This window comes from Neopelma chrysocephalum, unplaced genomic scaffold (genome assembly GCF_003984885.1).
Source record: "Neopelma chrysocephalum unplaced genomic scaffold, ASM398488v2 Primary Assembly neopelma1_26, whole genome shotgun sequence".
Taxonomy (NCBI): domain Eukaryota; kingdom Metazoa; phylum Chordata; class Aves; order Passeriformes; family Pipridae; genus Neopelma; species Neopelma chrysocephalum.
Genome location: NW_020897695.1, coordinates 25,917,494 through 25,941,862, shown reverse-complemented (window position 1 = coordinate 25,941,862; position 24,369 = coordinate 25,917,494). Strand labels below are relative to the sequence as shown.

Sequence of the window (24,369 nt, the reverse complement as noted above, 5' to 3'; positions counted from 1 at the left end):
TTAACATACCTGGTGCAATGACTGGTTTGCAGCCAGTGGCAGAAAGCTGGGGACACTTCACAAAGGCACACTCCATATGGAAGCCATAGTCCGAGAGCACCCCCACAGCCTGGCAGTGTCCGTGATAGTCCACAGCCACGCGGTCCGAATAGGCAGCACAGACACTGCTGTAGGTTTCTCCATTGTGTCCACACACAGGCTCCACTGACTTGCAAAATGGCTGAAGCACACAGGAATGTTTCCAAGGTCAATTCAGTCATGCTACAGAAGCTTCAGAGTAGTTTTAACATGAGGAAAAACAAAGCTAAAGGGAATTCACTGCTAATATTGTCAAACATTGAAAAAGTAGGAAGTTGGGAGTAAATAACCTGCCAGTTTATGAATGGGTCATAAATGAAAAGGGTAAGTATGTAAAGAAGGTACAGAGAAATGTAAGGTGGCATCAGGGAAATGTACAATAAATCATGTTTTGGAAAACAACAACTTTTGTTCTCTGCTAACATTTAAATAAAATTGCCATATTTAAATTAACTTGCTTATTAAATTAATTAAAATTACTATAATTTCATTATATTTTAAAATTTTTTAAATAAAGTTCATTTGTTAAAAAATTTTCTACTGTAGTATTAATATCTTAACAACTCATTGGTAATTTATTTTTTAATTCATCTTAGTGTGGAGTTGTGTTCTTAAAATTTATTGTGCATGTGCATGTATTTCTAACACATTGTATATTTTTATATATTAGTTATTTGCACATTTTATTTATTTGTATGTATGTATTATTTATTATTATTATATAAAGATAAATGCATACACTTACTTCAAAAGAATAACATCTGTTACTAGACACTTTGTGAAATGGCAATAAACTTAAGCTTCTGAAGTTGAACAGAAGCAAATAGAATTGCTGAACCTCTGCAAACAAGGTATGATTAATGCTTTTGTCCAAAGTCTTGTGAAATGACACAACTCATTCCATAATCTCTTGCTTAGATTAGATATTTTGTTACACCATATTTCAACTAAGTCATCATAGCTGCAGGATCACTGTATAACCTCTAAAAAACTAAGGCAATCCCAGTTCCTATGTTACACACCTAAGCTAACAACAAAACAGAGAACAAGTAAATGTGAGCACCCCAAACAGTTTATCTTGCAATCATCTTCCCTATAAAAGCAAGAGTGAAAACTTAGAGGCACCAGTGTCAAAAACTTTGTGGATGTGCATACTAGACATAGATAACTGCTGGAGAAAAAACAACAGCCATGCAATATTCCTTTGATTCTTACTATTCAAGGACTGAACATTTTCTGAGTATTTCATGAGGTATCTGGTATGCAACAAGAATTACCTGTACTTAATGAGGTTGCTGAAAAAAGAAGGTATAAAGACGGAAGACAGAAACTAAGAGCAGGTTAAAAGAGTAATAGCACTTGTAATACAGAAAAACCCTGAAAAAATGTTTTGTACTTCTAAGCATACCCATCAGTTGAGACCAAGAGAAGGTCTCAAATAAATCTTCATGATTTGAGAAAAACCTGGAGATGAACAGCCTATCAATGGTAAAGCCAGTGACTTGGAACAGAGCAGCTCCTGACTTTTCTTGTAAAGCAACGGAAATAGCTTGTCTACCACCTTTGAAGGGAGCAGTGGGATGGAAAAACTAAACCCAATCCTAATCTTTCTCAAGAATTAATATGAAGACTAATCCAATGCAGACTAACTAAAAAAGTATTACAGGCTGCCGATTCTGTAAATAAATCCTGAACAGTGCTGGGGCAAAATCACACAAAAAGACAAAGACTTTCTATGACTGGGCATTAATATATATTTAAGACAACTTCAGATTGGTATAAACGAGCACTAGGAACTGCTCTAATTAATGGAAACATATCTCAGTGCAAGCTTTAGTAGCAAAAAATATAGGAAGACTTAATATAAATATCAGAGCATTACCCCCAAGAAAGCACAAGCAAACTTTTTGATTGGTTTTGAGACAACTGTTAACTAAAGCAGAGAAACACTTGACAACATTCTGAATCTAAGTTTGTGAGAGTACATTTTATACTAGCTACAATTAAATTTTTAAATGATTAAGCTACAAAACTCAAATAGAATACTGCAAAAAAACCAATATTGAAAAAAACCCCAAAACAACCCCAAACTGCAACATCAAAGGACAAAGAAGATTTGATATTTATTGCTACTTCCTACCTGGCATGGTCCTCGGTATGCTAAACTTTTTCCTTTTTGGTACAGAGTACACAAGTTACTGTATTCCACATTGTCTGTGTCACAAACAGGATCTCGTGTCTGGTCACAATTTAACTGCCTTGGCACACATTCATGTTGGCTACATTCAAACTTTTCAAAACTAGTCAAGCAAACTTGTTTCTTCGGTATGCACCTGCCAAAAATAATAGTAATTTCTTATCATGTCATAGGATTATTTATTTTTTTTTTAAGTCTCAAATATTCAGGGAAAATACTTTCAGTGAAATATCTCCAGTACCTTAGAGCTAACTGTGGTTCAGCAGAGCTGCAGGAAATACAAGTGATAAAACATCCTGAATAGCCAATTTCAGGTCTCATCACAAACCTGGAACAATTTCACACCACCTTTAGTCAATGTGTTCCCACCAACATTTATCTTTTACCACGTGTTTTTCAATGGATTCTTGATAAAGGCTTGGATAAACTTCTTACCTACTCCCATGCTTCATTTTGTAAATGAATATTTAAGAAAAACTAGAGGAAACAAGAAAACAGTGCAAGAGAAAAAGATTCTGTTGCAAGGTCTTGTCTCCCCTGACCCTGAGAAAGGAGTAAAAACAAGACCTACAAGAAGATTAAATGGTTTCAATTACAAATATCGAATTAGATGCTAGCTTTGTAGGTTCAGAGTATTGTATCACATCCAATCTTGGGAATGACTGCAAACAAAGGGGAAAACCCAGTATTAACACTTTTATTCCATGCCATTCCTCTGAAGCCTCCACAGACCAGTAAACAGCAGAAATTCTTTCCCTTTTGTATTAAGTATGTACCTTCCATGGTCTTATCTGCAAAAGATTTGCCATAGACCCTGCAAGACATTCCTCTGCTAGAGAAATGCCAGCCACTAAAGCCTGATGAACAGACTGATAAAAGCTCTAATGGCTTTTTTAAACAACCAGTTCCTTCTATAAGGGACAGCAATGCTGCTACCACTGGATTATGTACGATATGTCTTTATTCTCCCTGAGTGTTGCTGATCCTGTGCATTACACGTATGTCTTTTACATTAGGGAAGACTCAGAAATTCTGAGATTTAAACACTTCACAAGTGGATATAAGATCTTAAATAGATAATAAAATAGTAAAGCGCATCAGGAGCATTTTAAGATGACCATGTCTAGTTTATATTGTATTGTCCAACTGACCCAGAAAAATGTATTGTGCACAGTCCTTTACTTATACGACAAGTTGAAGTTCTAAGCATAATGGTATTTTGAAAAACAAAACTTTTCTGTATCCTCCAAATTTCAAATATAAAAAGTAAAGAGTGTTTATCCACAATGCAGCTTTGAAATTCCAATTTTGAATGCCATAATGGGTATTACAGCTACAAAACTACAGTGTTTTCTCAGTAGTTTTCTGCATCAAGGCATTTTAAGTGCAGAAAAAGGAAAAAAATAAAATTGCTACAATCAGCTTTCATGAAAGCACAGTATTGCACAACTTTTTATGACGGCTTTCCTTCAAAACGGAAAAATGCACAAATTCAAAGGAGACTGCAGTATTGCACAACACTGAGAAAATTGAAGACAGAGACCAATATTATGAGCCACAGCCTTTGATCTCTGTAAGAAAGGTCAGATTTTCTTTTTGCCTGAAACTAGTACAAAGCATATTTTTGTTTTAGTATATTTGTCTATGCAGATTTTGCTTTATTGACTGAATAAGCAAGACTGACTCCAAGTCTGGAATGCAGATGCAGGTCTTCTTTGCAAACTACTAAAAGAAGGTGTGAAAAATAGTAGTAATATGACATTTATTGCCATTCCAACAAAATCTGATTCTCCCACTTTTGACAGTATGTATCAAGTGTCTTTTATTGCTAAAAATGAGATCTGCAAAATGAATTTAATTGATATAGCACTACATAAGTGGAAAAAAAACCTGGCAGTTATTGCTATGATAAAAAAAGTAGCTACTTCAAAAGTTATTTTTATTGAAGTATCCCAAAAATACAATGTTCCTACAATATACAACACATTCAAAGAAAACATAAATCTACTTTTATGAGTAGAAGATTCCAAAGAAAAGCTTAAAAACATATTCTGCTTTTACCTTTGATTTTTATTACAAGGGTTAGGGTTACAAGGATCCTTGGAAATACACGATCCAAATTCAAACTGATTGTCCTGGAGCCCAACACAACGAGCTATACATGCGCTTGGGTACGTGCGTCCATTTTGACCACATACTGGCACAAACTGATCCACACAGTTACATGGCAAACCTGGAAAAGCAACACACAGAACAGGAACTTGGTGTACACTCGTTTGCTGTGACAGAAGATACACAAGGGGTCACTAAGGTATCTTTGCCTTCCAGCAAAGTGTCTTCAGCCCCTTCGTCCCTCCAGTCCTTTAGCAATGTTGTAGATCACAGGCACGCACAAGTAGCTGGAAGCAAAGTTTGGGCCCTGTCTCCTTGATGATTCCACTCAGCTTTCTCCATTTTTTCCCCCAAACTCCTTAACTCTTGACTCAGTGGATATACCCTGTCTCTATTTATTTTTACGTATTACTTGACATTTTATTTTTCAGTGTTGATTTTTTTTTTAAAGGTATGTGATTTTTCTGCAGTGTGTGTTGGACATGAGAAAAAAGTTAAAAAAGCATACTAATAATAAATTATCAGTATTACAGTATTTTACATTAATACTGTAAAAGGAATTAAGCTGGTAATCCTTGCTCTAAAAAATATTAAACTTATGGTTTTCATGGTTTGGAAGTTACCTGTAAACTTCTGACGTTCGTCCTCTGAACTATGCTCAGTTAGGCACTGACGAGTAGAACAAATCAAGTTTCCAGCAAAACATGAACAGACATTGCAATCTATATTAAAGGATGTTCCATGGCCTTAAAATAAATTAAAGTAAATACATATAATTAAGGAAAATATACCAGAAGATTACATATTCATATGTACCACATCAATATTACATTTTCATTATTGTTTCTGTAATTTCCCTTATTCAATTTACTTTCCCACAGAAATTTCTAACCTTTTTTTTTCAGATTTCAAGTTTTGCTTTGTTTATTTAAAGGAAAAGTCTGTTCACATGTGGTTGTGATTAATTAGTTAACCAGGGAAGCAAGCATTTATTCCTTTCAAAGTCCTTTCAAAAACATAAGTTAGGTTTTTCTGGGTTTTTTTAAGAATGATAAATTCTGGCTAGCAAGCTCCATGGTTTTTTAAAGGTAAAGCTTTTGTAGAGATACATTTTTCTCCTAAATTAAATTTACATAGGACTGCCGAACTTCTAGCCATAGTCTCACACAAAGCACAACTCCTCTGTAGTGCTCATTTCTCTCCTTTGTGTGTACATTTGTCAAGAGGTAAAAGTGCCGGTCTTCACTGGACTGGAATGCATTTTATAACTCAGTAATTTTTTCATACCTGAATCCGAGAATCAAACTGCAAATTTAGGGAGTTTTTCTTTAATTTAGCAGTTCCAGTTTGGTTTTCTTTAACTGTCCATATGGCTGCCCTTTGCTGTGATGTAAGTTTTATGTAAAATCAATTCATGCTGATAACAGCTGATCTATCCATAACCAAACTGGTCAACAAATACACAGCTCTTCAGGAAAATATAACAGTAATCGTGCCTTACAAAATAAGGCAGTTCCCTCTAATCTCTTTTCAAAGGGTTGAGATGAGAATAAGAATTTTTGAAAAATATTACAGGGGCACAAGGAAAATCCTCAGCACTGGAGCAATTCAGAAGAGATGCTCCTAGGTAAAGGAGGGTAGAACAAGATGGGATGGGAGAGAAAGCCTTTGTAGCACAAAAAGCTCTGTTTAAACCATAGTACTACTCAAGGATGAAGGTATTTGTCAGTAGGGAAGAAAAGTTCCCAAGGTTTGAAGGTAATGCCAAACACTAGATGTCTTAGGTGATTCTTCAGAGTAACTGACTTAGGATCCACTTGAAAACTGTGCAAGATTATTGGCTTTCACTATCAAAGAGTGCACACAGCAATCTGTTTTCTCCTCAGCAGCAGTCATTTCATTACCTGGAGTCAATTGACAGCACAAAAAACCTCAGCATCAGTTAAAGGATTCCAGTGTCGTCTGCTTTCTAGAGAATGGTTTTAAAAACCACAGTTCAGATTTTATGACTAAACCCTGGCTTTTTACCAGTAAAAACCAATTAAATATATAGTCATCAAAAAAAGTTCATGTGGTGACCATAAACTTTTAATTCTTTGTTTTCAATACATCATCTAATGACTTTGGAATCTAGTAATTTTTATCTTTTATTACATAATACCTAGAGTCTTGATCACCACACACACTTAATGAGTCACTATGGCAAAAGAAAGGAAGCTGCCTGGCTTTGGGTTTGTGGTAGTTTGTTGGTTTGTTTTTTAAATGGACAGCACTTACTGAATACCTACCACTTATACATATTGTTGTTACAATTACCAGAACAAATGAGAGCTGTATACTGTGCTAAAATACAAATATAGCTTCAGACACTTTTTGTGATTATTTTCACCAATAATCTGAAAAACTGCAAGTTTCTTTGGACAGAATGGTCCATAAAAAGGTTACAGTCACTATTTAAATACTGCATTTGCTAACTGCTGTATTTTAAAAGTGTCTACTTTCATCAGACACTTTCTATAACTGCCCATTAAATATATCATTAGGGTTAAGATGTTTTCAGTGTTGTTTCCATGAACAAATAGTACAGATCTTACAACAAAAAATAAGTTTTAAGTATGTTTGGCTGACTTTTATCTTCTTTGGATGACCAATAAAAATCCCCCAGATTCCAAAAAAACCTGTTCCATTCCATGGAACATAGCAGGTGCTTTCCTGTGTGATGAAAATAGTTGTAGAATTGATTATTTAGCTCTGCTTAATTACCTAATGTGAAAATAACTCTTTCTTATCACATGGTTAAAAAAAAGTAATTCCATTATTTTGGACTCTTTAGGTATCTTAAACTTGTTTTAATTTTGCTTGGATGTCAGTCTGACAGTATTTTAAAAGGGCTGATTTACAGACACTAAACAGTGTCCAGTGCTGAAATATGTAACTGTTCACTAGCAGAAAATCTTTTGCTTGCTAACTGATTCACAGACATCAACTTCATACAAGTCACAGCTTGGCACAGACTCCATTTTATGTTCAAGACATTTTTAATATTTCCCCTATTGTAGTAGAAGTTTTTTTATTTTGTTTTCTTTTTCCAAGATTACAGTGCCAGCTTGCATGACAAAAATACACATTTAAAGCTCTCAAGCAAAGAATAAATCTGAAAATAAATCAATACAGTCTTTTAAGATGCATCACTTGCCACATCTCTTTTAACTTCTTTGACTGTCAGGTTAGGTAGAATCCCACTCATCCTTGTTAGCTGTGCCAATTTAATCTCTAAACAGTAAGAGTAAAGTTATCTTGAAAATTAATAACTTAAACCTAAGTCAAGAAAGAGATAGTTAGTATGCTTTTATTGTTAAAATAAAAAGCTGTTAATCTTACAGTTACCTGGCAGGAGGTCTAGAGCCACCATGCTGAGGAAGCCTTTAAAGAACCACAGTGTTCAATATACCTTTATCATCATAAGGTACTTGCTTACATCTTCAATTTTTTGGCATATGTTAATTAATATGTTAAACTACAATTCTTATTTAATATTAATTTAATTACAAAAAAGCAGTTAAGTTTATTCTTCTGAAAGGCATAGGCTGCCTTGTGATACTTAACTACAGGCTATGAAGGTTTCAAAGAAATCCAAGTGCAGAGGACAGACTATGACAGGTATGTATTTCTAACGTGTTTGTACACATTAGCAGAACAGCATTTTAAACACTATTTTTAAGCCAATGTCTTTGGTGTGAAACCTACCAATGTCACGTCCAGAATGCCACACAAAACCTAAACCAGCATCATTCCCTAAAGGGGTATCAGATTTATTATGTGATGCCAAGGGAGGTGAATTTTAAGACTGTGCAAAATTTATTATAGGGTGTTTAGTGGAAGGAACAAAAATGAGGAAAACGAGGAATTAAGATGAATCAAGCAGGAAAATGTGTGAGAAAGCGGAGGAAAAAGGGGAAAAATGGAATAGTTGAGTGTAGACAGGTAGCTGGACAGCTTGCCTCTCTCACTGAACCCTGCACTTGATCACCACAATCTATCCTGTATTTTTAATCCAATCGTATTTTTACCCATTTAATGTGTGCTTCCTACTCTGAATATGTGCATAAGCACTAACAAATCTTAAGCTGGATGAATCAATAAGTAGGATAAGAGGTCTGTGTGCCAGCCACTGGAGTGGAAACACAAACCTTGGGAACTCATGCATGTATTTAAACCACATGGAAGAAAAAAAACCCTACAAACCCAAACCAAACCCAAAACCTCCAAACCATTTGGAGCTAGTAAAGAAACCACCCCATGCTAAAAGGAAATGGTGTATTGAGAACACTCTTCACACAGGACTTGGATTGGTTGAGACAGAAACAGTTCAGTTTTCATTTCAACAATGGAACCCTCCAGCATATGCAGGAATTAACCAAGTATTAGGGAAGCAAACATTAAATTTTATATTTTGTGATAAACTGTGCATTCAGATCTTTTGTGTCTTCTCATACAGCTCAAAATTCATAACTTAAGGAGTGTGTGCTATATATACATTACTTCTCCAATACTTACTTTTTCTTTGTCCTCCAACAATGCATGATTTTTGTAGATCAACACAACGCATTTCCATGCAGTTTTCCAGCAATCCGCTGTGTCCACAGGTACAAATCTTGTAACAACCAACATCACCAGCTGAGGATGGCACCTGGATAAGTGTACCTTGGCGGACAATAAAATCAGAGGCTTCTCCCAGTTTGCAGCCTGTATACAAGGAGAAATTTTAGCTCATATTTAGTAAATACTTCGACAAGTGCCACTACTGCTACTATTCTATGACTTGTGAAAAAGATAAGGTGTTCCTAGAGCAGCCTTGCTCTCGCTCGTTAAACAAATTCATTTCACAGAGGCAACAAGTAGCAGAAGTAGAGGATACTTGCTTGAGACAGCGCTCTGAAGTACCTGTGAAAATGATACTTTAGAGAAACAGACTTGTTATTCCAACAATTCTCAAGTATTCTAGACTCTTTTCCACAGTTCTGTAGTAGTATGAAACATATTATATGATAAATGCCCCTTTAGAGTGAAGGGGGTCCCGGCCAGGCTGGGGCCTTGAAAGGCACCCCAGCCTTGGATGGGTACAGGGGCCAGAACGGTTGGTTGGTTTGTTTGTCTGTTTGTTTTTGGCTCACCTGCGGCTACTGCCCAGGTTTGGCGTGTTCTGGATATATTTGCTTTGCTCTGTTATGCCCTGAAAGGGTGGACAGGACAAAGGGTTGTTCCTGGGTATCTCCTTGAGATTGTATATAGATAGGTGATAGTGAAGTAGGAAATGAAAGACTTGCCCAAATCATTCTAACAGGAACGTAGCCTGTGTACTCCTATGTGGTTGCGAGCTATGCTGGCGATGGTACATGCCTTTGGTAGGGTTGCCCATGCCAGACAGGTCAAAACCATAGGACCAGATACACTACGTTCTTGGGCAGGATGAGCTCATTAGCCTTCTGGCAGTCATCCTAGGAGAAGGACAACCCTCATCCCAAACCCGGGCAGACGGAGCTCGCTTAGCCCTGTAAGGCCATCCATCTAAGAGAAGGTCACTCTAATCAAACCTACGTCCTGAGGACCTCGCTGCCACCATCCAAGCTTGCTCAGCCCTGGCAGATGAACGTTATGATTAAAGGGTGGTTCAGTTCCGCGCAAACTGCATCTCACCTAAAAAATCCACTGCGCAGGCTTGAAGGCTTTACCCACATGCAAAAAGTCCTGTAGCGACGGGCGAGGGTCGAAACGGGAGGTGAAAGGTGCACTGGAAGCCGCAGACCCAACCCTGCATGCAGGTGGTTCAGGATATTGGTCATTTGAGACTGACCGGAGATGACACTCTCTTGGGGCAGCACCCTGAACGACCAAGCAGCCTTTTCAAGGACAGCACTGCTTGCTCCACTCGGAGAGGGGCCTAGAAAAGGTGGCGTAACCAAAGCTCATCTCCACCTTCACCCGGTTGGTTAACCACAGGCCAACGGGCATCTTCTTCCAATGATAAATGCCACATATGCTTCACTCTCTCCAATACAGAATCTGAATTAAAGGGTCTCACAAGCAAAGCCCAATCATTTCCCCTCTCTCACGTATTTTATTGTGCCTTTCCTCCCTACTTGTACCTCTTAAGTGAACACTGAAGGGCTTACAAGTAGACGTGAAGTGGGGAGAAAGGGAGAAAAAGCAGGAAAAGTGGATTTCAAACAGAAAGAATGGAAAAGAAAAGTGGTTTTAAAAATTACAAAGAAAAATAATAATATAAATAGTAGGTTAAAATAACACTATGAGTGATGAACTGCAACAAATCCCCTGCAACTTTCAGCCAATAAAAAGACTGAATTCAAACATAAAAGTCACTGTCCAACCTTTATAAGAAGCAAATTGTCTCTTCAACAGCTCTGTGTGAGCTTTTTTTCAGATGACTTTGAATGATATTTGCAGCAAAACAATACAACCTCTACAGTAATAATACTCAGTTTTTCAGGAAAGTAAAATTATTTTGTAAGGGTCATAGAAACCAAACCAAACCAATGTCCCTGGATTCACACGAAGAATGAACTTAAGTCTATCCTCACTTTTAAAAGAGCACAAGTATTGCAGATGTACAAGCGAAGCAAAATCCAGCTTTCACCTGCAATTAAAAACCACTGGAGAAACTGCTGATCAGCCACAGAACTGCTGGAAAAAAAGAGGCTTGGAGAACTGACGTGAGACAGTTATGGCAATGTTCTCTGGCACTTCCTCTAGAAAGGAGGCTGCTTCATGCAATTCAGTTTAACAATCAGTGTCACTCTCACTCACTCAGTCTCTCCCAATACATGCATTCAAGTGGTCACCAAATACAAACTTTCTGCTTCAAGAACCACTGGTGATCTCTCATGTCACTGAATGATACCTTTTGCTTTAAAGGAAGGGGAAAAATTGTGGCAAGTACTACCAGATTTAAAGTGGAACAATGAAAAGGCTGTAGAAGTTGGACATTGCAGTGTCTCACACTTCCTTTTGTAGATTTGACCCTTGTTATGAACACCATCCAAGCCTGACATTCCAAAGTTAGGCAGTTGAAACTTACTTTACATGAGGTTTTCTCCCCAGTCAGCTCACAATTACACATGGTACAGAAGTTAGACGCCACCAGTGTTTTCATCATCGCAATTATTATTATTATTATTAACTTTATTTCAAGTATTAAACTGTTCTTTTCTCAACCCATGGATTTTACCTTTTTCCTTATTCTCCTCCCCAAGCTGGGGGGTTGCTGGAGGGGAAAGTAAAATAGCTGCACGGTACTTAGGTGTTGACTGTGGTTAAACCATGGCACAGCAATTCACTCTAAAACCTTCAAGAAAATTTCAGTAACATATGTTTATCAGTAAAATTCAGGTAAATAGAATTCCAAAAATGCTTACCGGGCACGCACAAATATGGAAGACACAGCTCTCCAGATTGACATCCTTTTCTATTTACTTCACATAATTGATTAGCTGCACATGGATTTGGATTACATGGATGTGTAACATCTTCTACAATGTTACCTAAAGAACTTGGGCCTGAAAACAGAATATACAGCATCTGTATTGATTTAAATGAGGTTTATTTTCCTTCAGTAAGGCATGGAATTTCTTACATCCAGTGAAATCATACTTTTTACAATTCTGTGAAGTCTTATTTTTTTTTAATTATAGTTGCAGGAGCTTGGCATGTCAAGATAGTTAACTTATTTCAGTAGCTTAGTCTTCAGCCCTGGAAATAATGACCCAGATGATTCTTCACATGCAAGATATATTTCCTCTATCTTGTTTCCCCACTCATTTTCTCTATACAACAAATACAAACTGACAAGGACTGGCAGTTCCACAGTCAGTGATTAACAAATTAGCACACCTGAAATTTGACCAAGTTCTATCAAGTTTATCTATCATTGATAAACGTTTGTTTCAGTTTTCCCTTAAACTCATTAGTAATCTTCTCCTGTTACAAGATTATAGGGGAGACAACATAGGAAAGCAGCAGCTAAATGGAAAGAAGAAACCAAAGCTTCAATACTTTGTCTCTCTGGTAACAATTTTTTTATTGAGGCATGCTTTTGCTAACCAAAATGTTACTATTTTCAGAGTTTCTGGGATTCTGAGAAAGAAATACCAAAATTTATTTTGGAAGAAGATCTACAAATCCTATAAAGCTAAAAAAGGTCTAAATCCTACAGAGATTCATATGCAATAGGAAGTAGTAATAGGGTAGAGCAGTTTTGGAAAAAAATGTGAAAAGATGCATTCAAATGAAGCCTAGAATCAAAATGAAATTTTATTAATAGAATGGTGTCCCACACTGAGGGAGAAGACATGCTAGGAGAAAACAAGAGTCATGAACCCTTAATTCTTCCATGTAGCTACTAAACTCATGTTCTATTGCCCCAAGGGTTAATTTGTTTTTTTGGTTATTCTAACTGCACAGTTAAAGAATGGAGCCTATCTACTGGGCAAAGTGTAATCCTGTATATCAAGAAGATGTGCTTTAAAACATGTCTATTTTAAAGCAGCTAAAAATCATTGATGTTAGATAATACATATTAGTGTGCTTGTACTGAACATATGATGTCCCCAAAAGAGAAGTGTGGTGGGTTAGCCTTGGCTAACAGCCAAACTCCCACCCATTCCCTCACCCCAAAGGGGATGGGTGTAGAAAATAGGTAGCATAGGAACAGAAAAGATCATGGGCTGAAATAACAGGGAGATTGCCTAAGAATTACCATTGCAGGCAAAACTTGACTTGGGGGAAATTAGTTAAATGTATCACCAACTAAAATAAATATCTAATTACATAATAGATAATGGGGGAAAAAAACCCAACAAATATTAAAGCAACTTCTTTCTTCCTCCCTTTCCCAGGCTCACCTTCACTTCCTTGCTCTAGATTTCTCTGCCCCTGCCCCAAGTAATGCAGAAGGGTTTGGGAAGCAGGAGGAATGATGGTGACTATGGTCAGCACACAGCAGTTTCTTCAGCTGCCCGTTCCTTCTCATACCCTTCCTCTGCTACAGCATTGGCTCTCCATGGGCCACAGCTTCCTCCAAGGAATACCTGGGGCCTGAGGTCCCCCAGGGCTGCCTTATGGATATTTGCTCAGCCCACTCCTCTGACCTTGGTGCTAACCTCTGTTGTTTCCTACTCTGCCTGTTCCCTTCTCCTCCAACTATCTGGCACTTTCTGCATTTTTAAAAAAATTTTTTCACAGAGGCACCACAAACTTGGCTAACTGGCTCAGCTTTGGCCCGTGATGGGCTCATTGTGTCTGGTACAGTGCAGCCCTGATATTTCCCATACAGCCCCTGCAGCCTCCACCGCTACCAAAACAACCTTGCCACATATACTCAATATGAAAAAGAATAAATGTAATGAGCAACTTGAAAATTCCATTTTCCTAATACATTAAATAAAATGTCTCAAATCCAAAACAATTTTATTTAAAAGAAATAATGAAAACTAGTAAAAGTAATGATAAGCATTCAAAGTATCTTGGTTTCTAATTTTGCTGCATAGGCATGTATACTTACTCAGGTAAGTATCCAATGGTATACAGTTCTCCAAGTCATCTGTTGGAGATAAGAGCTCACAAATACTCTCAGCTGAGTGACCTTCAGGGAATTTATTATGATCTCCACACTTCTTCAGTATTTCCACACAATCTGATCTTCAGATAAATAAAGAAACAGAATTTCATCAACACTATTTGAAGAAAAAGATCTTGTATGAAAAAGATTTCTTTCTACATTATTCCCTTCCCTGAATCCACAGCTTTCCCCTTCTGCCTCACAACAGAGTGTTTAGATATATGCTACATTTTACACAGTGGGAAGGAACAAATTTGTGACACAAAGACAGAAACTACTGCTTATAGTACTTTGAGCTGGGTGATCTTCATTTTCTATGCTATCATAGGCATGTATCTTCCAAGACCAAGGATTTCCTTAATTTACTAATGTCTAATATGAGTTGAACTCTACCTCACTACCTGTACTATTAATTGCTCTCTTTTCTACCCAATCACCTACTTTCAAAATTTATTTTTTTAAAAAATAAACTTTTTTTTTTCAGATCTTTCTGTCAGCTGAAAACCACCAGTAGGTCCCAAAACCAAAAAAGGAGGAAAGGTTTCAGACACCGTGGAAAGCCAAAAACTCCCAAACAATAAATCCACTTTCCAATGAATGCTCCTCATTAACAGGCATTTACAGTGATGGAGATTTAAGCAGTGGCAACTGTGAAACTTAATATTCCTTCCACGTTTGCCTTGCCATGTTTTCTCAACAGAGATCAAACACAGTTCTACAGCAGCTTTTCAGTTCTCATTAAAATCCTTAGTAGAACCTATAAACTCTTCTCCCCCCTCAGTACTTACTTGCAGATAATACTTCCTCTAGATTTGCTGTGGCAAGGTTTAATCTGCAGGGAGCAGGCAATTGCCTTCCACATTTCTGGTTGGCATTTTTTAATATCAAGCACAGGAATACTTATAAATGGCATCTTAATACTTCCTTTTTCCCATAGCTTCATGTCATTCATGGCTCCCTGGTCTGACTGAGTATTGCAGCTCCTAAAAAGTTCTGTTGGCCTTAAAAAAAAGAAGATAAGATATGGCATGTATTAAAAAGAAAAAAAGAGAAAATACCACACATTTTACCTTTCACCATATGAATTCTAAACCTTGATATGGCTTGCTTTTTATGATATACAAGAAATTAATCCCTTCCATAGTTAAGCAAGATTAAAATCAGTCTGAAATCTGTCTTTAAGGAAAACAAGCTCTTTAGGACTCAAGGCTGAAACTCCCTTCTCACCTCTATCTCTTAGATCTTAAATATTTCTTACATGAAGTCAACTTGAGAGCAAATATCCCAGAGACCCCAAATATCTATGTGTATGTTTCCTGGTGAATCACTAATGCAAGTTGATTTATCAATTATATTTACTCACCCTTGTGATTCTACTACTTATATAATGCTCATGCCACTGCATATTATTAAAAAAAAAAAGCCAGTGATCTCTAATAGCTAACAAAATCTAATTTTTTTTTTAAGTCTAGCTATTTAATTTGTAACCTTGCAATTACTAATTCAGACACCACTTTTAAGTCATGCATTTTGTCCTATAGAGTATAAACCTACAAAAATATGTCTCCAATAAAAGGAATTTTGAGAATGAGTAACATGTAAATTTAACAAGCAGTTTAACCTTATTTATAACACACAACATTTCAGTAATCATGGCTTACTTGTCTACACAGAAAGACAGAGGAATATGCTGCTAATACATAGTGACATTTTACAACTTCATGGGTTAGCTTTTATTCTTGTAAGTTTTGTTATATCTGTTGGTAAATACATTTAGAAATGTTCATTCTAGAAAAAATTATTTATTTTTAAATTAACTAAAAACATATTTGCAGAAAGACAGCTACATACAATCTCAAAATAAGTCTGAAAAACATTGAACTTTATTTTTTAAATCAAAGTACAGGAATTCCTTTATAAAATATTCAGTGTCTCTCTCCTACCTGTTATTAAAATTAGTGCAGTAAGTAAGATTTCTACAGCCCAGCTGACAAGGTTCTCGTACATCTGCTAAACAGGTCAACATGGAAACTTCAACTGCATTATACTCACAGAAGCGATCAAATTCTTGCCAGCTCTGTGAATTGCCCCAGCTCGTGCTATAAAGTTTAGTACAGAGCTCTCTGAAAAAAACATAGAGATGAAGAAAATAAAATGAAAAGAACAGCAGGCACTCAGATATAGCAGAGCCCATCATTTCTTTGCTGGTCATAACAGCCTATACCTGCCATAGAAGACTGTTTTAGAGCCCAGAAAGTCTGCAAGGGTATCCAAACGTTGTGCTCAAAGAAAATAACCCCTCTGTGTTTTCTAAGTTTCCATTTTGCCTAAGAATGCTAGCAAATCTTTGAGCTAGTAAGACTGAAAGACTTCAGAATATAAAATCATAATATCCAATAAAACTGTAATAGCTGGAAACCTGAACTTATAACTTTGAGGTGAGAACTAGCCCAGCTAATTTTACTTGTAATAAATCTAGGTTGACATCATAATGAGAAACTTGTAATCCCATCCTTCAGCTTCAAATAACACTTTCTTCTCCTCCAGAAATGACTGTCAAACAAAATACATTCCTTCTTTTGCCCAGATGTTTGAAACAGGGGTACTGTTTGTTGCTTTTGTTTGAGATGTTTCCTGGTGTCAGCAACATGCAACTCACTTTGTTCACAGCAATATCCTACAAGCTGCAACTGTTCCCATCCCAGCTGAAAGTATGAAACTTCATTGTGCTATTATATCTCCTTTGTGTTGAAAACTTGAAGAAAGGATCCATTTTTAGAACTCATTGTCAAAGCAAGCAAGTAGAAGATATTGTATCAACTGCCTATGCAACAACGTTTTAAGAAATAACAACTCCAGGGCTCTACTACTAAACTCATTATTGATCCGGCTAATTCAGGATCTGTTGTTTTGTTACTGGAAACTTTTTAATCAAAGGAAGCAATGGCTCAGAAATCAAAGTTTGCAACTTCTTTAGATATATTGATGCATTTAAAATGCAATCATCATCTGTTTTTAACATGGACAGAAAAACATGCTAAACTAAAAATGCTTCAATAACAGTTTTTTGCAAGCATGCAACTATTTGCCGAAAACCTTTGGGTTTTTTTAAATGTTGGGATAGTTCGTTCCCTTATTTAATGACTAAATAACCTAGGTTATTTTTCGTTGACAAAAATCAGAAGAGCATCTAGTAAGGAACACTACTAAGGTTTTAACATGAAGCAACCAGACACTTGAGAGTTTGTGCAGTTCATTGTCCCCTTGGCTCTCTTGAGTTCTGGTTAAGACCTCTTGACCAGAGGTTATTGGTTATTATGACCACAAGTATAGTATAGGTTTTGTTAACTTACTGTGTCTGCTGTAATAAGCCAGTGCTAAATGTGAGAAAGAGCTGAACCCTCTTACAGAAAGTATGTTTTGAGATACAAAGTATTGGACAGAATAACTACTATCTAAACGTGTATTTTTTCTCAGAATTCTAGAAATTTCTATCTGACATACATAGCAAGATTCAGGCAAAGGTCTGAAATGAGACAAATTCTGAAGGACTTTCACAATTGGAAATGAGGGTAGGGAGATACTGACCTACATGTGGAAGAATTTGCTTTAGAACAGCAATGGAGCTTAGCTCCATCGAGGCCTGTTGAAGGTGGAGGGTGCACAGTGACTCCAGGATGAACAGATCTTGAACTCTCAAGAAAACACTGCCAAAGTGGATCCTGAGGGAGGGGCATTGTTTTACAGCCTTCTATAAGTCCATCAACAATTTCAAGCTCTGTTTTCATTGACATTAAAATTCTTTTACAAGCAGTTTGACACGCATAGTCTTCTGCTCTATCACAGCAATACAAACCTGATAGAAATGTAAATAATTAATGGTCAAGCATACAACAACATTCAAGATGCATGGCATAACAGCCCTCAGAGAAAAAGTGCTTGAAGGAGGCTTCTTCCCCTCCAAAGAATCTCAAATAACATTGCTTCTCTAAAATGCATACAGACCAACTATGGCAAAAAAAGAACACAAAATCAATATGTAAAACTGAAAAATAAATAAAAATCAACAATGCACCAAACCCCAAAAGTTATCAGTATAGAAATTCATATAATTACAGTTATAATATAGAAATGCATTAATACAATTTATACAATAGTCTTATACAATAACGCATTTTATATAAAATGTACATACAGTCCTCATTTTTAGTATCTTTTATAAGTTTCAGTAAAGAAGGATTTTTTTATACTTACTATCTGTAGGATTTCTCATTGGATATGACTGCGTATAGTTGTTCACACAGTGTATAAGCTGAGGGCTAATAGATGCACAGTAATTTTCAACTGCTTTAATTTGTGAAGGACCAGGAGAAGAGTCTGTCCGAAAAATTGCTTGACAATATTCCCGGCAGTTTGTGTGATGACCTGCATAACTGCAACAGACTGACCCCACTGGGGAAGCAAACAAACATAGAAAATGTATGGGTTCCTACGCAGAGAAATGAAGAAGTGAGCATGTCTATACAACACACAATGATGCTCAAGCTAGTACTGTGGGGGAAAAAAAAAAAAAAGAAATGCTATGCTCTATTAAAATACCTCTGTCTACAGAATGACTGGAAATATCTGTAACTAGCCACATTACATTTCCTTGTTTGGCAGAAGAAAAAAGTCACTAAAGCCGTCTTGAACTCAAGTTCAAGAGACCAGCAAGCCAGCTGAATCTTATCTTCAGCTATTCTGTTCTTATTGAAAGTAACCAGACATGTCCTACAATTGAATTATTAGAGAAATACTACTAATAAACAAATAAATATGAAAGTAGTATCATTCAAAAAAGCCAGAGAGATGGTATTATGATTCACCCATTTTTGGTATGTTGTTAAATATACATAATAGTTCTTGAGAACTATTTCTACTAGATTGAATTCTGAGACACTGATTTCATTTTATATAGACAGATATCAGGCAACAAAACACTTGCATGGTTCTTCACAATTTCAACTCTGCATTTAATTTTGCTACTTAGAACTCATCAAATGAACAAAGCAGAAAGAAAAAATGACAGAAAAGACAAATACAAATACAGAAATTAAGAACTGATGTAAATGATATCACAGAATATGCAGAGTTGGAAGGGACCCACAAGGATCATTGAGCCCAACTCCTCTCTTAATCACTTATCTAAGACAATTTACGCATGTGGTTTGTCCTTCTATGGAACTGAATCCATGTGTTTGTGTATATGTACACCCTCACAATTTCTTACATTTTAGAGTAAAAAGGATAGAATGATATAAAAGATAAACAAAACAAACTGTTAATTATATACTTACTTTCATTTCTGTTAATACAACTAAAGAGAGCATTCTGAAATCAAAACAAAAACAGTGTTACAAACCAGAAAACTTCGAATAAATATTTAAGTGTCCAGTCATTTTTGATAATGAGTGAATAAATCTTTTGTATTATTTGCTCCAATTGGATTGCATTAAAACAAAAACACCATGCAAACAGTGAAACCAGGAAATCAAAAGATCAGGGGTCACTTGAGTTCTGTGTGTACTCATAATAAATAAATACTCAAGATAAATACTCAAGCAAGCAGACCAATTGGAAGACTTTCCTGGTCTAACTTAGAAACAGAATGCTATATTAGGGTGCCCCATTATGTTTGGTTGGTTGGTTTGGGGTTTTTTTAAGGACAATAATTTTAAAGATTCTATGTGGAAAAAAAAGAACTCCGCACAGATGCATACATGCAAATAGAAAATCTCAACACAATAACTCCACAACAATACACCTTAAACGCTAAAGCATGCAGTCAACTCCCTCAAACTGCAGCCAAAAGGCACAGCTGGGGGAACACACACATTAAATGACAGAAGAAGAGAAATGCACACACCCTGCTGGTTTGTTTCATAGGTCTCTAATCCAGAGAGCAATCATAGAATGGTTTGGGTTGGAAGGGACTTTTAAAGGTCATCTAGTCCAACCCCCTGACATGGGCAAGGACACTTTCCACTAGACCAGGTTGCTCAAAGACCCATCCAATGGGGCTTTGAACACTTACAGGGATGGGGCACCCACAACCTCTCTGGGAAACCTGTTCCAGTGCCTCATCACCCTCATCATAAAAATGTCTTCTGTACACCTAGTCTGAATCTACCCTCTTCTAATTTATAATCATTAACCCTTGTCACAACAAACCCTGCCAAGAAGTTTGTCCCCAGCTTTCTTGTAGGCCCCTTTAGGCACTGGAAGTTGTTATATGGTCTCCCTGAAGCCTACTCTTCTCCAGGCTAAATAACTCCAGCTCTCTCAGCCTGTCCTCATAGGAGAGGTGTCCCATCTCTCTTATCATCTTTGTGGCCCTCCTCTGGACTTGTTCCAACAGGTCCACAACCTTCTTGTGCTAAGAACTCCAAACCTGAATGCAGTGCTCCAGGTGGGGTCTTCACCAGAGCAGAGCAGAGGGACAAAATCACCTCCCTCAAGACTACTGAACTCTTGCCCAAAACCATCAGTCTTTGCCTCACTGAAAAGGTACATTTCTTAAAAAAATTAGATACTGCATATAAGCTTTCTGTACCTCTATGAAAAGATGAAGTCACGAGCTTGAAATTCCAAAATGTAGTTGCCAATTATCAAAGACTTTAAAATTACACAATTGTGAAATAGAAGAGAAATTTGAACTACCTCTACACCTGATCTCTACACTTGTCAGAACACCAGATTATAAAAAGTGATCAAATACATTAAGGTACATTAAGTGACAAAACGCAATCCCCATCTTCATAAAGTTTCTGATCTCCATTTCCCCTACCCTTTCATTAAACGAAATTGTGTTTTACACAGAAAAGAGAATCTAGAGAAGAAAACAGAAACACCATCAGATTAATCCACAAACATAATGTGGCAATAAAGTCTTGCTTCAGTTCAGGAAAGTACCAGATATGCTACTACCTCTAAGACAAGGAAGAGAGCTCAAAATGCAGACTTAGTTTAAGCTCTGTAGTTCATTAGATTATGTATGTATGTTAGTTACTAGTATTTACTGCATTGCAAAGAAGTGGCTATCCCAAATAATCTTTGGGGTATTTTTGTGAAAATCTGCCAGGGATGGGCAGGGTTCAAGACCAGGTTGGATGGGACATTGAGCATCCTTATTTTTCCCACTGCAGACTAGGTAGGATTACAGAGAAAAGTGAAGTGAATATCAAAGTGATCAAACCTCCCAGCGGCTAACTCACAGGAATACCAGTCGCTGCAACATCAGAATGCTGAGGATTTCCTCTCCACCAGCTCCTCACGTTCACTCATGCTAAGCATAGAAGGGCAAATATGGAATGTTTCTCTGTTCTCAGCAGCAGCACAAACAGGCAGTCTCATGTCTACAAGGCAGCTTCAGTACACAATCCACACTTTCCCTTTCCCTTACCTTCAGAAGCATCTTACAGCCTGACACCACAATCAGTAAATATTGTAGAGTCTGAACTTCTTATTCTATTGAAGCGCTACTCAGTAAGCAAGTGTATTCCACTAGAGAGCCAGAGAATATGACAATCTTGCTTTCCCTTTTTTAATTTTTCTCACAAAAGTTTTCTGACTACCTCAGGAAAAACATGATTCTTTTTAAAATGTTCTTTATTTTCATAGCTATCTTCATTCTCTTTTCTGTTGTTCATTTAAGAGTAAACACTGTAATGATCAGCATGAAATTTCTTCTATTAACAGTCAGAAATAATTTACACCTTGGATAAGTCATGGTAGATGTGGCACTGAAATAATGACCCTAAGAGAATAAACACAAATCTAATTTGAGAATTTAAGTTATTTTTCCATGAACAGCAACTACGTATAATTTTAGTGATCATGAAAAAAGGAACAGGTCTATTGAGTACACTTCACACAAAAATTGAAAATTCTGCCTTACATAAAAAAAACAAAACCCAAACCTCACAAAGTAACAATTCAGACATTTTATTTTCATCCCAAGAATATCCCCTACCAAATTTTAGATCTTTTCTCCCAAAAGCATGGATACTGCATAATTTCTATAAGACTAAGAATGAATTTGCAGCAACATTCCTCATCCCAGTAGCAACTTTCCATCTGATTAACTTGAGATTTTCCCTCTTTACAACACAGAAAGCAAATTGTGTAATTCATCCATCTGTTTAACACAGATGAGGGACAAGGGAATTAAGGGTAAAAGAACATGTAGACAGTCACCATCCTACATCTGTAAAGAATAGATTCATACTGTTGCCTAAAGGCTCATGTAATTTTTACAGCACCATACATCCTTCTCTATGGATGCCAGGCACTGGTCATCAGAAAGGCACTGTTTTGATGTGGCCACCTGGTTTCTTTGGGACCTTTCATACATGAAAAGAGAAACAACTGTCAGATAGGAGTTGCCATGCACAACATCTCTCTGACCCAAAACTGACTGTCCTCAGAAGCTGCTGGAATTAGACTTCTCCACATCCACCCTGTATCAAGCACTAGAAAGTGGCATACAAACCAGCCAGGTAGAAAGCAACACTGTAACTTTACTACTTAATGCACTGGGACTGTAGAGGCTGCTGGAAAGTCTGAAGTCTGTCTGTCATGGTTACACCCAAGTAGTTGATCATACTGTTAGCACAAACAATACTTAGATTTATACTGTAATGCTGCAATAAACTCAGATAAAAACTGTTATAATATTTAAAAGTTGAATGAAACAAAAAAGTGATTAAAAAGCAGTTCAGGTCAGTGTCAGTGGCCCTGTTAGCTCATGGGACACAGAAGAGAGGAGAATGTTGAGGAGATTAAGGTGTCTACTAATGTTCCTACTCTAAGGAAGGGTTTGAGCTGAGACAAAATTATCTTCTCACAGCAATTTTACACATGTAGGCAGGATGCCCTAACCAGATAGTAAATATTCTTTTCATTTTAGAAGTATTTTAAAACTATAGTTCCACAGACTGCTGAATTGCTGTAATTATTCTTGTATTTCTGTTAGGAGGAGGTGGTCTTACTTCTCTTTTCTACCTTGTTTATAACTCTTCTGTCCCTGTTTCCAGTTGTACAGTCTTGTGTATGCCTTTACATCACCTTTACATCATCTTCTCATGACCTGATCTTTCTCAGTAGCCCTGCTGAAAACTCACGTTTCTCATCTCCTAGTGTTTTAATTTGGCAATTTCAACAGGCAACACTAAGTTAGAATAGAATAGAACAATCTTTTTTTAGATACCATCTTTCAGAAGGACCTGCCAGATGCCAGAGGTAAGAAGTATATTTGTAGGACTAGCATTGGGAGGGAACATATGTGGAAAAACCACAGTTGCAGAAAGGCACAGGAAGAACTTCAGCTGCACTGAGTTATTACAGCAACTCACCGTATTTCACAAAACTGTAAGTGCCTGTAGCCACCACAGAATACAGTGCCAGTGAGGGTGCTGACTTTGCTTTTTGTGTAGGTCTGGATAACTGTTCAGTTACTCAAAAAGTACAGGTACACATGTACCTGTAGCTATAGAAACATGAGGGAATATAAAAAAAGAATTAATGTCTAATCATCTGTTTGTAAATAAAACTGTGTGTCTGATTTGAATTACTAACCATAACTTCATTTTAGAACACAAGGTTGATGCCTATCTCTAATAAAGTAGTTATCATATTTAAGAAATCACAAGCTTTTTTTCCCACTCAAGCATCCTTCTGCTACTGAACTGTCAGAACAGAGAGAGAAAACAAAGCAAAAGATAAAAGAGAGATATAGGTAAGGAAAACCAAACCTAAATCAACCAACCAAACACAAACACCAAAAGAGGAGAAAAGGATGTTCTTTTTAAAAGAACAACCAAGTCATCAAGATTTAGGAAAATGAGGGTAAAAAGGCAATACTGTGCACATACTCCATTTTCAACTTGTGCTGAATATTAAATTATGAAGTGAACAAAGATGTCAATATTGAAATTTCTAAAACACAAACACAATGATTTGTTTTACTTGTGCATTAATCCCATCTTCCAGACTTTTTTTTTTAAAGACAGATGTTTCTGAAACTGGTTATTAAAGTCAGTGACACTATAAGCAGAAGGAGTGGAAAGTGGCAGGCAGACATGGGCAACGGACCCACGTACACCTTAAAGAAAAAAGTCTCAAAGATTTCTTTTTGGTGTTATGAAAATTGAAAAAGGCTATTGAGGTTTATCCACCAGAGAACATCGTTCAGTCTTCCTCACCAGAACCCTCCTAAAGAAAGATTTTAGCCAGTACTGCAGGACCTAACTGGTTTCGCTCTTTTTGGAGCTCATCAGCTGCAGGTAACGGCTCAAAAACCAAAATGCAC

General features: G+C 36.8%; 1 protein-coding gene across 2 annotated transcripts in view; it reads right to left on the bottom strand.

The window, feature by feature from the left end:
• Positions 1–24,369, bottom strand: part of RECK (reversion inducing cysteine rich protein with kazal motifs) — a 53,159-nt gene that overhangs the window by 6,083 nt on the left and 22,707 nt on the right. For both annotated transcript variants that reach the window (XM_027675987.1, XM_027675988.1), the window contains 12 exons: positions 19,358–19,391; positions 18,276–18,473; positions 17,610–17,877; positions 15,965–16,144; positions 14,810–15,022; positions 13,965–14,101; positions 11,821–11,961; positions 8,945–9,133; positions 5,011–5,133; positions 4,337–4,508; positions 2,219–2,411; positions 10–220 (listed from right to left, as the gene is read on the bottom strand). In XM_027675987.1, coding sequence (XP_027531788.1) covers positions 10–220; positions 2,219–2,411; positions 4,337–4,508; positions 5,011–5,133; positions 8,945–9,133; positions 11,821–11,961; positions 13,965–14,101; positions 14,810–15,022; positions 15,965–16,144; positions 17,610–17,877; positions 18,276–18,473; positions 19,358–19,391 — 2,059 coding nt within the window. The remainder of the gene's footprint in view (positions 1–9; positions 221–2,218; positions 2,412–4,336; positions 4,509–5,010; positions 5,134–8,944; positions 9,134–11,820; positions 11,962–13,964; positions 14,102–14,809; positions 15,023–15,964; positions 16,145–17,609; positions 17,878–18,275; positions 18,474–19,357; positions 19,392–24,369) is intronic.